Source organism: Somniosus microcephalus, chromosome 1 (assembly GCF_052327205.1).
Source record: "Somniosus microcephalus isolate GS21.2 chromosome 1, FLI_Smic_1.0, whole genome shotgun sequence".
NCBI lineage: Eukaryota > Metazoa > Chordata > Chondrichthyes > Squaliformes > Somniosidae > Somniosus > Somniosus microcephalus.
Window position 1 is genome coordinate 222,990,340 of NC_140987.1, and position 13,036 is coordinate 223,003,375.

A 13,036-nucleotide genomic window follows, 5' to 3' on the forward strand; every position below is an offset into this window, starting at 1 on the left:
TTATTCCAGCATCGGAATCATAGGTTTACAAAAAATTGAGTTTATGATTCTGTCGTTGCAATAAGGGAGTTGGATTTAGTAGCACAGGTTATTAATCCCTTATCCGAAACCCCTGGGGCTAGATGTGTTTCGGAATTCAGAATTTTTCGGATTTCAGAACAGTAGGGGTATCTGCAGCTCTTCTTGACATTTTCAGTGAAATTAAACTCAAAATAACAAAAAATATCAGAGCAGCAGAAGCACGTGTGACTGGTAGCAGCGCTGAGACACAACTGACGCCTCACACCTGCGTGGGTCAAGCATCGGCCGCATCGGGTCATGTTTGGCGCCACTCGGGTCATGTCGTGCACACGAGTGACGCGCCACGAAAAAACTTTAGGTTTTCGGAATTGCGGATAAGGGGTTGTGGACCTGTATAAACTTGGGGAAACTAGAGTTACGTCCTCTGCATGTGCGATTATGCAAGTTTCCTTTCAACTCCAAGTAAATAATGTTGGGTATCTTTCCTAAGGATTACTGTGTGCTTGGGATGACAAATGCCTTGCTGTTGCTCCAAGCTGGCCTCCTAATTAAGTTATAGTCATCTAACTACTGTATTACTTTATGCTACCATTCAGCACAGTTTCTCTCAGCCTTTGAATGTAGTGCAACCTCTACATAAAAAGCCCCATTGATTTTTACCACACTGTAGATTGGTCAAAATTACTTTACAGGCAATTGAAAATGGGACAGTGATCTGTATGCTGGATCTTTTCCCATTTAGTCCTCTGTCCAATTTTGGAGCAGGACTTTCTATTAGCACCAGATGTGCCTGCTAATTTGCTTGTGGATTCATGCAGATGGGGCCAAAATTGCTTAATTTCATCATGTAAATTTTCAATTTCTCCTGTTTGAATGCAAGATACCTGTAGTGTCAGGGCATGAGACCTTTTAGTACAGAAGTTATCGACCTTTTTTATATTTGGGCATTCTCCTGGGAAATCATACAATTTTGCAGCTCCCTTTTCCTATAATGCATTCATGACTGACTAAATGGCAAAAAGTCACTGATCTCCCTGCTGCACTACCAGTGATGATCTTCCTGGGCATTTTTCCCCTCCCTCCTATTCCACTCGCTGAGCCTTTTCCCTGTGATGCTTCTCCTTCCATTCTGCTGTCCCTTCTGTTATGCTACTGCTCCTTAATACTTGTTTCACTGATGGATCCTGGCTGCTGGTCCCAGATCTAACCTAAAGCTATGGCTTCATTTCATGAGTGGACTCTCTGCCCTGTGCTGCGGAAAGGAATTCCCAATCTGGCAAAACTTGCGAGCTCGGGAATTCTCACCCAAAACGCACAGCAGAGTGCACTCTGGTGAGAAGTGACAGCTCTGATGAGATAGGAGTCACAAACAGCCATCATGCAGCCAAGAACAGCAGCAAGGAAAGCCTCATGGAGCAAAGCCATAGTGCTGTCGCACACCCCTCCTATATTTAGACACTCTGGAGGAGGTCATACAAGTAACTAATGCTTTTTTATATATAAGTACATGTTGTGTCTCAGTAATTCAGAAACATTCCAGATACTCACCAAACCCAAAGGTAGTACCTGTGGCATATTTATATTGTTCCCATTTCTATCTTTAAATTATTCTTAAATTTTAATTCAGTTTTTTCTTGTTAGTCATTTTGAAAATCCTAATTTGCATAAAGTTTATAATTTAGATCTGCAGTTTCTATGTGGCATTTCTACATCTTTGTAGTTGGTTTTCCCAAATGATTGCTGAAACTGCCTCTGTAGATCGATCTTGTATTTTTTATGAATGTTGCTCACTTTTCTAGTTTTATGTTTTTGATCTGGTTATATTTGGAGTGTAACACTCTGATCTTGACATTGAAGGTGTCTCAGGATGACTCAGCGGTGTTGTGGTTGGATGAAATACAGGAAGCGGTCCTTTCTGCAAATAAGGACACTGACGAAGCTCATTGCTGTAAGTAAAGGATGACTGTGTCTAGATTTAAGGGTAAGCACAACAACAAAAAACAACCATTCTCATTTTGTTTGTGATTTACAGCAAAAAAAAAAAAGTACTATGACTATGTAGCTGCAGTGTGCAACACTCAGCCAGAGACTGGTGTTCAAATCCAATTCATGACATTTGTTCTTGGACATCTCTCTCAGGAGGAGGTTGCTAGATTCCTGTGGGGTGGAGTGAAGAACCTATGGGTATGGAACAAAAATTGACTAGGATTAGTTCCCTTTTCAGTACAGAATGGCATCTCTTGACAGGGACACTAAGGCTGGACATTGACCAAAGAAGATAGTTTACAACGGTGCTGGGGTGGGAGAATAAATTGTAATCGAGGGAAATTTAGGAAAAGGTTGTAAAATCAAAGATTGTTACTTGTTTGCCCTGCAGATACTGATGTAGTGACCTGATCAAATGGGAAAATTGCAAAGACAGGCACTGTAAGAATCTACAATGCTGGAGTCTGAAATGTGCCAGTCCTAAGTTTTTTCTGCACATAATAGACTGTTAAGCATGTGCTTTTGGAATAACTGGCTTTGGTAGCATGTTGATGAGTTAGTACACTGTGCTAATTAGTGTAGTTTGAGTTTGTGTGCATTAACTTGGCTCAGTTAGTAGTACTCTTGACACTAATTTAGATTCATTACATAGGATATACGGCACAGTAACAGGCCATTCGGCCCAAGCAGTCCTGCCAGTGTTTATGCTCCACTCGAGCCTCCTCCAGTCTTCCTTATCTAACTCTATCAGCATAACCCTCTATTCCCTTCTCCCTCATATGCTTATCTAACCGCCCCTTAAATGCATCTATACTATTTGCTTCAACCACTCCCTGTGGTAGCGAGTTCCACATTCTCACCACTCTCTGGGTAAAGAAGTTTCTTCTGAATTCCCTATTTGATTTCTTGGTGACTATCTTATATTGATGGCCTCCAGTTATGCTCTTCCCTACAAGTGGAAGCATTCTCTCTCTATCTACGCTATCAAAACCTTTCATAATTTTAAAGACCTCTATTAAGTCACTCCTCAACCTTCTCTTTTTCACGAGAGAAGAGACCCAGCCTGTTCATCCTTTCCTGATATGCATACCCTCGCATATCTGGTGGTATCCTTGTAAATCCTTTCTGCACCCTCTCCAGTGCCTCTATATCCTTTTTATAATATGGCGACCAGAATTGTACGCAGTACTCCAAGTGTGGTCTAACTAAGGTTCGATATAAGTTTAGCATAACTTCACTACTTTTCAATTCTATCCCTCTAGAAATAAACCCTAGTGCTTGTTTGTTTTTTTATGGCCTTGCTAACCTGTGTCGCTACTTTTAGTGATTTGTGTATTTGCACTCCGAGATCCCTTTGCTCTTCTACCCCACCCAGACTCGTACGCTCCAAGTAATAGGTGACCTCCCTATTCTTCCTACCAAAATGTAATACCTCAAATTTATCTGTGTTGTACTTCATTTGCCAATTTTATGCCCATTCTGCAAGTTTATTAATGTCTTCCTGTAATTTGTTGCAGTCCTCCTCAGTATTGATTATCTTCTGCACCCCCAAAAAAAATGAGGCGCCATCTGCAAATTTAGAAATTGTGTTCTTGATTCCAAAGTCTAAATCATTAATATAAATCATGAACAACAGTGGTCCCAGCACCGATCCTTGTGGAACACCACTTCCCCCACCCCCCTGCCACTCTGAATAGCTACCCTTTATCACTACTCTCTGCTTCCTGTCTTGAAGCCGGCTAGCTATCCATTCTACTACTTGTCCCCTGACTCCGCATTCTCTGACCTTATTCATTAGTCTATTATGTGGTACCTTATCGAAGGCCTTTTGAAAATCTAGATAAATTACATCATCTGTGTTACCCTTGTCTACTCTCTGTTACCTCTTCAAAAAATTCAGTGAGGTTGGTCAAGCAAGAATCTCCTTTTTTAAATCCATGCTAACTATTCTTTATTATTTTTGGTTTCCTAGATGTTCTTCTATTTTCTCCTTTAGTAGCGATTCCATTATTTTTCCTACCACCGATGTTAAGCTAACTGGTCTATAGTTCCCTGGACAAGTTCTATCTCCCTTCTTAAATATAGGTATTACATTAGCTATCTGTCAGTCCTCTGGCACTGCACCTTGTTCTAACGAATTATTAAATATGGGTAGTAATGCCTTTGCTATATCCTCCCTAGATTCTTTTAAAATGCGTGGATGTAATCCGTTAGGACCAGTGGTTTTATCCTCTTTGAGTTTGATTAGTTTATTTAATATCTTTTTATTTTAAATGCACTTACCTCAATAATCTCATCATCCAATGTCATGCCCTTCTGTTCTATTTCCACGACAGGAATTTGAGTTAATTGTCTAAACTTGCATTGCAATATTAAGGAAGTGCAACATTGTTGGAACTTCTATCCTTTGGGTGAGATGTTAAATTTCAGGTGGATGTTAAGAATCTTGTGGCACTATTTGAAGAGGAGCAGGGACTTCTCTTGGTGTCCTGGTCAACATTATTCTAGCGACCAATACTTCTTACTTATTCATCTCATTGCTGTTCATGGCATTTTGCAGTGTGCAGAACAACTACTGGCTTCTTGACCTGTTATAAAAACATAGAAACATAGGAGCAGGAGTAGGCCATTCGGCCCCTTGAGCCTGCTCCGCCATTCAATGCGATCATGGCTGATCATCCAAATTCAGTACCCGGTCCCTGCTTTCTCCCCATACCCCTTGATCCCTTTAGCCTTAAGAAATATATCCAACTCCTTCTTGAATATATTTAATGAACTGGCCTCTATTGCCTTCTGTGGTAGAGAATTCCACAGGTTCACCACTGAGTGAAGAAATTCTTCCTCATTTCTGTCCTAAATGGCCTACCCCTTATCCTTAGACAGTGACCCCTGGTTCTGGACTCCCCGACCATCGGGAACATCCTTCCTGCATCTAGTCTACCCAGTCCTGTCAGAATTTTATAAGTTTCAATGAGATCCCCTCTCATTCTTCTAAACTCCAGCGCATACAAGCCCAATCGTCCCAATCTTTCCTCATACGTCATTCCTGCCATCCCAGGTATCAGCCTGGTGAACCTTCGCTGAACTCCTTCCATGGCAAGAACATCCTTCCTCAGATAAGGTGACCAAAACTGCACACAATACTCAAGATGTGGTCTCACCAAGGCCCTGTACAACTGCAGCAAGACATCCTTGTTCCTGTACTCGAACCCTCTCGCTACGAAGCCCAACATACCATTTGCCGCCTTAACCGCCTGCTGCACCTGCATGCTTACCTTCAGCGACTGGTGCACAAGGACGCCCAGGTCTCATTGCACTTCCCCTTCTCCCAATCTATTGCCATTCAGATAATCTGCCTTCCTGTTTTTGCCACCAAAGTAGATAACGTCCGCATTTATCCACGTTATTGCATCTGTCATGCTTCTGCCCAATCACCCAACCTGTCCAAATCATCCTGTAGTTTCTCTGCATCCTCCTCACAGCACACACGCCCACCCAGCTTTGTGTCATCTGCAAATTTGGAGATATTACATCTAGTTCCCTTGTCTAGATCATCATTAATATATATTGTGAATAGCTGGGGTCCAAGGACCGATCCCTGCGGTACCCCACTCGGAAAAAGACCCGTTTATTCCAACTCTTTGCCAACCAGTTCTCTATGTAAGTCGATACCTTGCCCCCAATCCCATGTGCCTTAACTTTACACGCTAATCTCTTATGCGGGACCTTATCGAAAGTCTTCTGAAAGTCCAAATACACCACATCCACTGGTTCTCCCTTATCTATTTTACTAGTTACATCCTCAAAAAATTCCAGTAGATTAGTCAAGCACGATTTACCTTTTGTAAATCCATGTTGACTTTGTCCGATCCTGTCACTGCTTTCCAAGTGCTCTGCTATTATATCTTTTATAATGGACTCTAGCATTTTCCCCGCTACCGATGTCAGGCTTACCGGTCTGTAAACCCTGTTTTCTCTCTACCACCTTTTTGCAATAGTGGGGTAACATTGAATGTTGGAAGATGATCAGCAATGCATCTACTATTTCTAGAGCCAATTCTAAGGACCCTAGGATGTAGATTATCAGGGCCTGGGGATTTATCGGCCTTCAATCCCATCAATTTCCCTAACACCATTTCCCTACAAATACTGATTTCTTTCAGTTCCACCCTTTCATCAGACCCTTTCATCAGACCCTATGTTCCCCGGCATCTCTGGGAGGTTATTTGTGTCCTCCTTTGTGAAGACAGAACCAAAATATGTATTTAGTTGGCCTGCCATTTCTTTGTTCCCCATTATAAATTCCCCTGATTCTGACTGCAAGGGACCTACACTTGACTTCACCAACCTTTTTCTCTTCACATATCTATAAAAGCTTTTACAGTCAGTTTTTATGTTCCCTGCAAGCTTACTCTCATTCTATTTTCCCTTTCTTAATTAATCCCTTTGTCCTCCTTTGTTGAATCCTAAACTGCTCCCAATCCTCAGGTTTACTGCTTTTTCTGGCCAATTTACATGTCCTCTCCTTGGATCTTATGCTATCCCTAATTTCCGTTGTTAGCCACGGTTGAGTCACCTTTTTTGTTTTATTTTTATGCCAAACTGGGATGAACAAATTCTGTAGTTCATCCATGCGGTCTTTCAATGTTTGCCATTGCCTATCCACCGTCAATCCTTTGAGTGACATTCCCCAATCAATCCTACTCAACTTGTGCCTCAGACCATCATAGTTTCCTTTATTTAAATTCAGGACCCGAGTCTCTGAGTCAACTACTTCATTCTCCATCTTAATGAAGAATTCGATCATATTATGATTGCTCCGATCCAAGGGGCCTCGTACAACAAGATTGCTAATTAATCCTTTCTCGTTACATAATACCCAGTCTAAGATGGCCTGATCTCTGGTTGGTTCCTCGACATATTGGTCCAGGAAACCATCCCGTAAACACGCCAGGAATTCCTCCTCCACAGTATTGTTACTAATTTGGTTAGCCCAATCTATATGTAGATTAAAGTCGCCCATGATGACTGCTGTGCCCTTATTGCACGTTTCTCTAATTTCCCTTTTAATGTCATCCCCCAACCTCCGCATTACTGTTGGGAGGTCTATATACCACTCCCACTAACGTTTTCTGCCCCTTGGTATTTCTCAGTTCTACCCATATCGATTCCACATCATCAGAGCTAATATCCTTCCTTACAATTGTGTTAATCCCTTCTTTAACCAGCAATGCTACCCCACCTCCCTTTCCTTTTTGCCAATCTTTCCTGAATATTGAATACCCCTGGATGTTGAGTTCCCAGCCTTGGCCACCCTGGAGCCATGTTTCCGTAATCCCAATCAAATCATATTTGTTTACCTCTATTTGCGCAGCTAATTCATTCACCTTATTACGAATGCTCCTCGCATTAAGACACAAAGCCTTCAGGCTTGTTTTTTTAACGCTCTTAGACCTATTAGAATTATTATTTACTGTGGCCATGTTTGATTTAAACCGTTGATTTCTCTGACTGCCACTTTTGTTTTTCTCCTTCCTATCTTTTGCTTTTATCCTTGTTTCCCTTTCCTCTGTCCCCCTGCTCAGGTTCCCAACCCCCTGCCATTTTAGTTTAAACCCTCCCCCAGAGCACTAGCAAACACTCCCCCTAGGACATCGGTCCCGGCCCTGCCCAGGTGCAAACCGTCCGGTTTGAACTGGTCCCACCTCCAGTGTCCAATGTCCCAGGAATTTGAATCCCTCCCCCTCGCACTATTCCTCTAGCCACGTATTCATCTGAAATATTCTCCTATTTCTACTCTGACTATGACTAGCATGTGGCACTGGTAGCAATCCTGAGATTACTACCTTTTGAGGTCCTATTTTTTAATTTACCTCCTAACTCCCTATATTCAGCTTTTAGGACCTCATCCTGTTTTTTACCTATGTCGTTGGTACCTATATGCACCACGACAACTGGCTGTTCACCCTCCCCTTCCAAGATGTTCTGCAGCCACTCTGAGACATCCTTGACCCTTGCACCAGGGAGGCAACACACCATCCTGGGGTCTCGTTTGCGGCCCCAGAAATGCCTATCTATTCCCCTTACAATAGAGTCCCCTATTACTATAGCTCTACCCCTCTTTCCTCCCGTCCTGTGCAGCAGAGCCACCCCTGGTGCCAGGAAGTTGGCTGCTGCTGCCTTCCTCTGATAAGCCACCCCCACAACAGTACTCAAAGTGGTGTATCTGTTTGAGAGGGGGACGTCCACAGGGGACCCCTGCACTACCTGCCTGCCACTGCATTCCAAACCATTTGTTGTACGTGTAGAGGTGTGATAAAGCACTGCAAGTCTTTTTATTTTTATACTTGCAATTTCTCCTATCTCATTGATGAATTTGTGATTTAGGCTTTGCTGTCAAGTGGTGGAGTGAGTGGAAGCCCGATCAATCCTCCGCTCCTTCCCCTATGAAGTGAAGAATATGTATCTCTAATTTCAGATCATAACCTCTGCCCCCATTTTTTCAGATGACAGCTGTTGATGATTCTGCTACTCCTATTTACACCTCTTCTAGACCCAACTTTCATTCCTTTACTTGTCCCATTACCATCTCCTTTTGCTATGCATCATCATCCCTTTTTTCCTTTAATCTCTCCTGCCTTTCACCCGGTCATAGACCTTCCCTTTTGTTCTTTCCTCCCCATTCCCTGCCTCTGCACTTGTTTAAAACCTGTTATATCTCTAACTTTTTTCAGTTCTGATGAATGGTCATTGACCTACATGGAAACATAGAAGATAGGAGCAGGAGTAGGCCATTCGGCCCCTCGAGCCCGCTCCGCCATTTAATGAGATCATGGCTGATCATCCAAATTCAATACCCTGTCCCTGCTTTCTCCCCATATCCCTTGATCCCTTTAGCCTTAAGAAATATATCGAACTCCTCCTTGTAATGAATTGGCCTCAACTGCCTTGTGTGGTAGAGAATTCACACAGGTTCACCACTCTCTGGGTGAAGAAATTCCTCTTCATCTGAGTCCTAAATGGCTTACCCCTTAGACTGTGACCCCTGGTTCTAGACTCCCCGCCATCGGGAACATCCTGCATCTAGTCTGTCTAGACCTTAACTCTGTTTCTCTCTCCACAGATGCTGCCTGACTTGCTGAGTGTTTCCAGTATTTTCTGTGTTTATTCTGCTTTCCAGCATCCACAGTATTTTGTTTTTGTATATTATGTATCTAATGATTGGGCTTAGAAGAACCCCAAGAGCAGGATTCCTGCTTGTTCTTTTCGCTGAGGAGTAATTCAAACTGGGAGCCGTTAGAAGGATGGAAATTGTATCAAAGGGGAAGAAAACCACAATAATTTGGTTATCCTTGGCATCATTGAAGTATCGTTCTAACACTTAAAAAAAAGAACACATCAAAACTGAAATATTATTGTGGAAGTCACTCAAATTGTCAGGCAGTGACATCATGTTCCCCAACGGTTGATGCTGAGCCTCAGCTTTCCACTTTATATATGAATAACCTTGATTTCGGAATAGAGGAAAGTAATCCAAATTTACAGACGTTAAGATAGGTTATACCGTGAATTGAGGGGGCAAGTAGGAAATTGCCGAGAGTCATAGTTAAAATGAGTGAGCAAATGGTGGCACATTCAGTTTAACTTAAAGTATGACACAAGAATAGTAGACTGAAGTAAAATCGAAATTGTAAAGCACTGGTGAGTATATGAATGAAGGGATTTGGGAATCCAGGTACATAAGCCATTAAAAGGAAGGTAGCTGATGGGCACAAAAATCAGAAAGGTTAATGGGACACTTTGCTTCATGACCATTATAATTACAGAATGTAAAAGCATGGAAGTACGAAGCGGAGCTAAGAGTGGAGCGGCGCAACTCGGAAAGCAACTTTTGAATATTTGAGATCAATCACACATCTGCTCCTTGCCTGAAGTTGCGCATAAATAATGGCGAGCGCATTCACCTCAGCGTTATTTTGAGAACAAAATCTGGGCCAATGTTATTCAGCGATATGAAGAAAAGGCAGAGGGGTTGAGATTAAAAAGATGGAGCTTCCTAGGCTAAGAATGGCAGAGTGTGCTCAATGAGCCTAATCGCCTAGACCTGCTCCAGTGAATGAATGAGTAATCAATTCTGACAGTTACAGATCATAGAGTCATAGAGTTTTACAGCACAGAAAGAGGCCCTTCGGCCCATCGTGTCTGCGCCGCCCATCCATCCCTGTCCAGTCTAATCCCATTTTCCAGCATTTGGTCCGTAGCCTTGTATGCAATGGCATTTCAAGTGCTCATCCAAATGCTTCTTGAATGTTGTGAGGGTTCCTGCCTCCACCACCCTTTCAGGCATTGAGTTCCACATTCCAACCACCCTCTGGGTGAAAAAGTTCCTCCTCAAATCCCCTCTAAATCTCCTGCCCCTTACCCTGAATCTATGCCCCCTTGTTATTGACCCCCCCACTAAGGGGAAAAGTTCCTCTTTATCTACCCTATCTATGCCCCTCATTATTTTGTACACCTCAATCAGGTCCCCCCTCAGCCTTCTCTGCTCCAAGGAAAACAACTCCAGCCTGTCCAGCCTCTCTTCATAGCTGAGGCGCTCCAACCCAGGTAACATCCTGGTGAATCTTCTCTGCACCCTCTCCAAAGCAATCACACCCTTCCTATAGTGAGGCGACCAGAACTGCACACAGTACTCCAGCTGTGGCCTCACCAGCGTTTTGTACAGCTCCATCATAACCTCCCTGCTCTTATATTCTATGCCTCGGCTAATGAAGGCAAGTATCCCATATGCCTTTTTAACCACCTTATCTACCTGCTCCGCTGCCTTCAGGGATCTATGTACATGTACACCAAGGTCCCTCTGACCCTCTGTACTTCCTAGGGTCCTACCACTCATTGTGTATTAAAAAGAAACAACTGCTGTGCTTTTTATTTTGAAAAGTAAAATACAACTAATGCATTTCCTTTTCCTTTATTTCTCTGTCAGTGGCTGTTGCAATATCTGAGGTTAACGCAGCAATTGAGGAAGGTGACCCACAGCTAACTTTGACTGCAATACAATCATCCAACATAACCAGAAGAGGGGTTGTACCAGAATGTGCTGATACCTATCAGAATGAACTCTCTGAAACAAAAAAGCAAAAGTCTGGAGATGGTATGAAACACAAGTGATCTGTAGAAATTTTCTCTAGCATTAGCTACAATATGATTGGGGCAGACTTGGAGGGATATTAAGTAGCTGGTACAGAATATTAAAAGGTATCTTGGTCTGTCCCGGTGATGCACCAGTCTTTGACTCCAGTCACGACTGAGAATGAATGATAGACAAAATCCTGTGTTCTTCATGGATACAGCAAAGGCTATGGGCCCCGACAACATCCCGGCTGTCATGCTGAAGACTTGTGCTCCAGAACTAGCCGCGCCTCTAGCCAAGCTGTTCCAGTACAGCTACAACACTGGCATTTATCCGACAATGTGGAAAACTGTCCAGGTATGCGCTGTCCACAAAAAGCAAGACAAATCCAATCCCGCCAATTACCGCCCCATCAATCAATCTATCAATCATCAGCAAAGTGATGGAAGGTGTCATCAACAATGCTATCAAGTGACGCTTACTCACCAATAACCTGCTCACTGATGCCTGGTTTGGGTTCTGCCAGGACCACTGCTCCAGACTTCATTACAGCCTTGATCCAAACATAGACAAAAGAGCTGAACTCCAGAGGTGAGGTGAGAGTGACTTTGACATGAAGGTAGCATTTGACCGAGTGTGGCATCAAGGAGCCCTGGTAAAAATTGAATTCAATGGTGTTTGTGGGGGTGGTGGGGGCAAACTCTCCACTGGCTGGTGTCATACCTAGTCCAAAGGAACATGGTTGTGGTTGTTGGAGATCAATCATCTCAGCCCCAGGGCATTGCTGCAGGAGTTCCTCAGGGCAGTATCCTCGGCCCAACCATCTTCAGCTGCTTCATCAATGACCTTTCCTCCATCATAAGGTCAGACGTGGGGATGTTCGCTGATGACTGCACAGTGTTCAGTGCCATTCACAACCCCTCAGATAATGAAACAGTCCATGCCTGCATGCAGCAAGACCTGGATGACATTCAGGCTTGGGCTGATGTGTGGTGCGAATGTTACTTGCCACTTACGTGCTAGGCAATGATTATCTCTAACAAACGCGATTCTAACCACCGCACCTTAACATTCAATGGCATTGCCATCGCCAAATCCCCCACCATTAACATCCTAGGGGTCGTCATTAACCAGAAACTTAACTGGACCAGCCATATAAATACTGTAGCTACAAGAGCAGCTCAGAGGCTGGGTATTCTGCAGTGAATATCTCACATCCTGACTCCCCACAGCCTTTCCACCATCTACAAGGCACAAATCAGGAGTGTGATGGAATACTCTCCACTTGCCTGGATGAGTGCAGCTCCAACAACACTCAAAGCTCGACACTATCCAGGACAAAGCAGTTCGCTTGATTGGCACCCCATCCACCATGTTCAATCCCTCCACCACCGGTGTACCGTGGCTGCAGTGTGTACCGGTGTGCAACAACTTGCCAAGGCTTCTTCGACAGCACCTCCCAAACCCACGACCACTACCATCTAGAAGGACAAGGGCAGCAGGCGCATGGGAGCACCACCACCTCCAGGTTCCCCTCCAAATCACACACCATCCTGACTTGGAAAAAACATCGCCGTTCCTTCATCGTCGCTGGGTCAAAATCCTGGAGCTCCCTCCCTAACAGCACTGTGGAAGTACTTTCACCTCATAGACTACAATATTTTAAGGCGGCGGCTCACTCCCACCTTCTGAGGGCAATTAGTGATGGGCAATAAATGCTGGCCTTGCCAGCGACGCCCACATCCCATGAATGAATACAAAAAAATTACAGCAAATGTTGCTGACTTCACTCCTGTTTAATATATCAGCACAAGTCCACATCATCTCTGATTTACTTAGCCATGATGCTCTGGAATTTTCCAAAATTATGAACACCACCAACATGCATATGTAGAG

General features: G+C 43.5%; 1 protein-coding gene across 4 annotated transcripts in view; it reads left to right on the forward strand.

Moving 5' to 3' along the window:
• Window positions 1–13,036, forward strand: part of iqgap2 (IQ motif containing GTPase activating protein 2) — a 385,400-nt gene that overhangs the window by 260,742 nt on the left and 111,622 nt on the right. For all 4 annotated transcript variants that reach the window (XM_085990677.1, XM_085990687.1, XM_085990695.1 and 1 more), the window contains 2 exons: window positions 1,879–1,969; window positions 10,994–11,161. In XM_085990677.1, coding sequence (XP_085846803.1) covers window positions 1,879–1,969; window positions 10,994–11,161 — 259 coding nt within the window. The remainder of the gene's footprint in view (window positions 1–1,878; window positions 1,970–10,993; window positions 11,162–13,036) is intronic.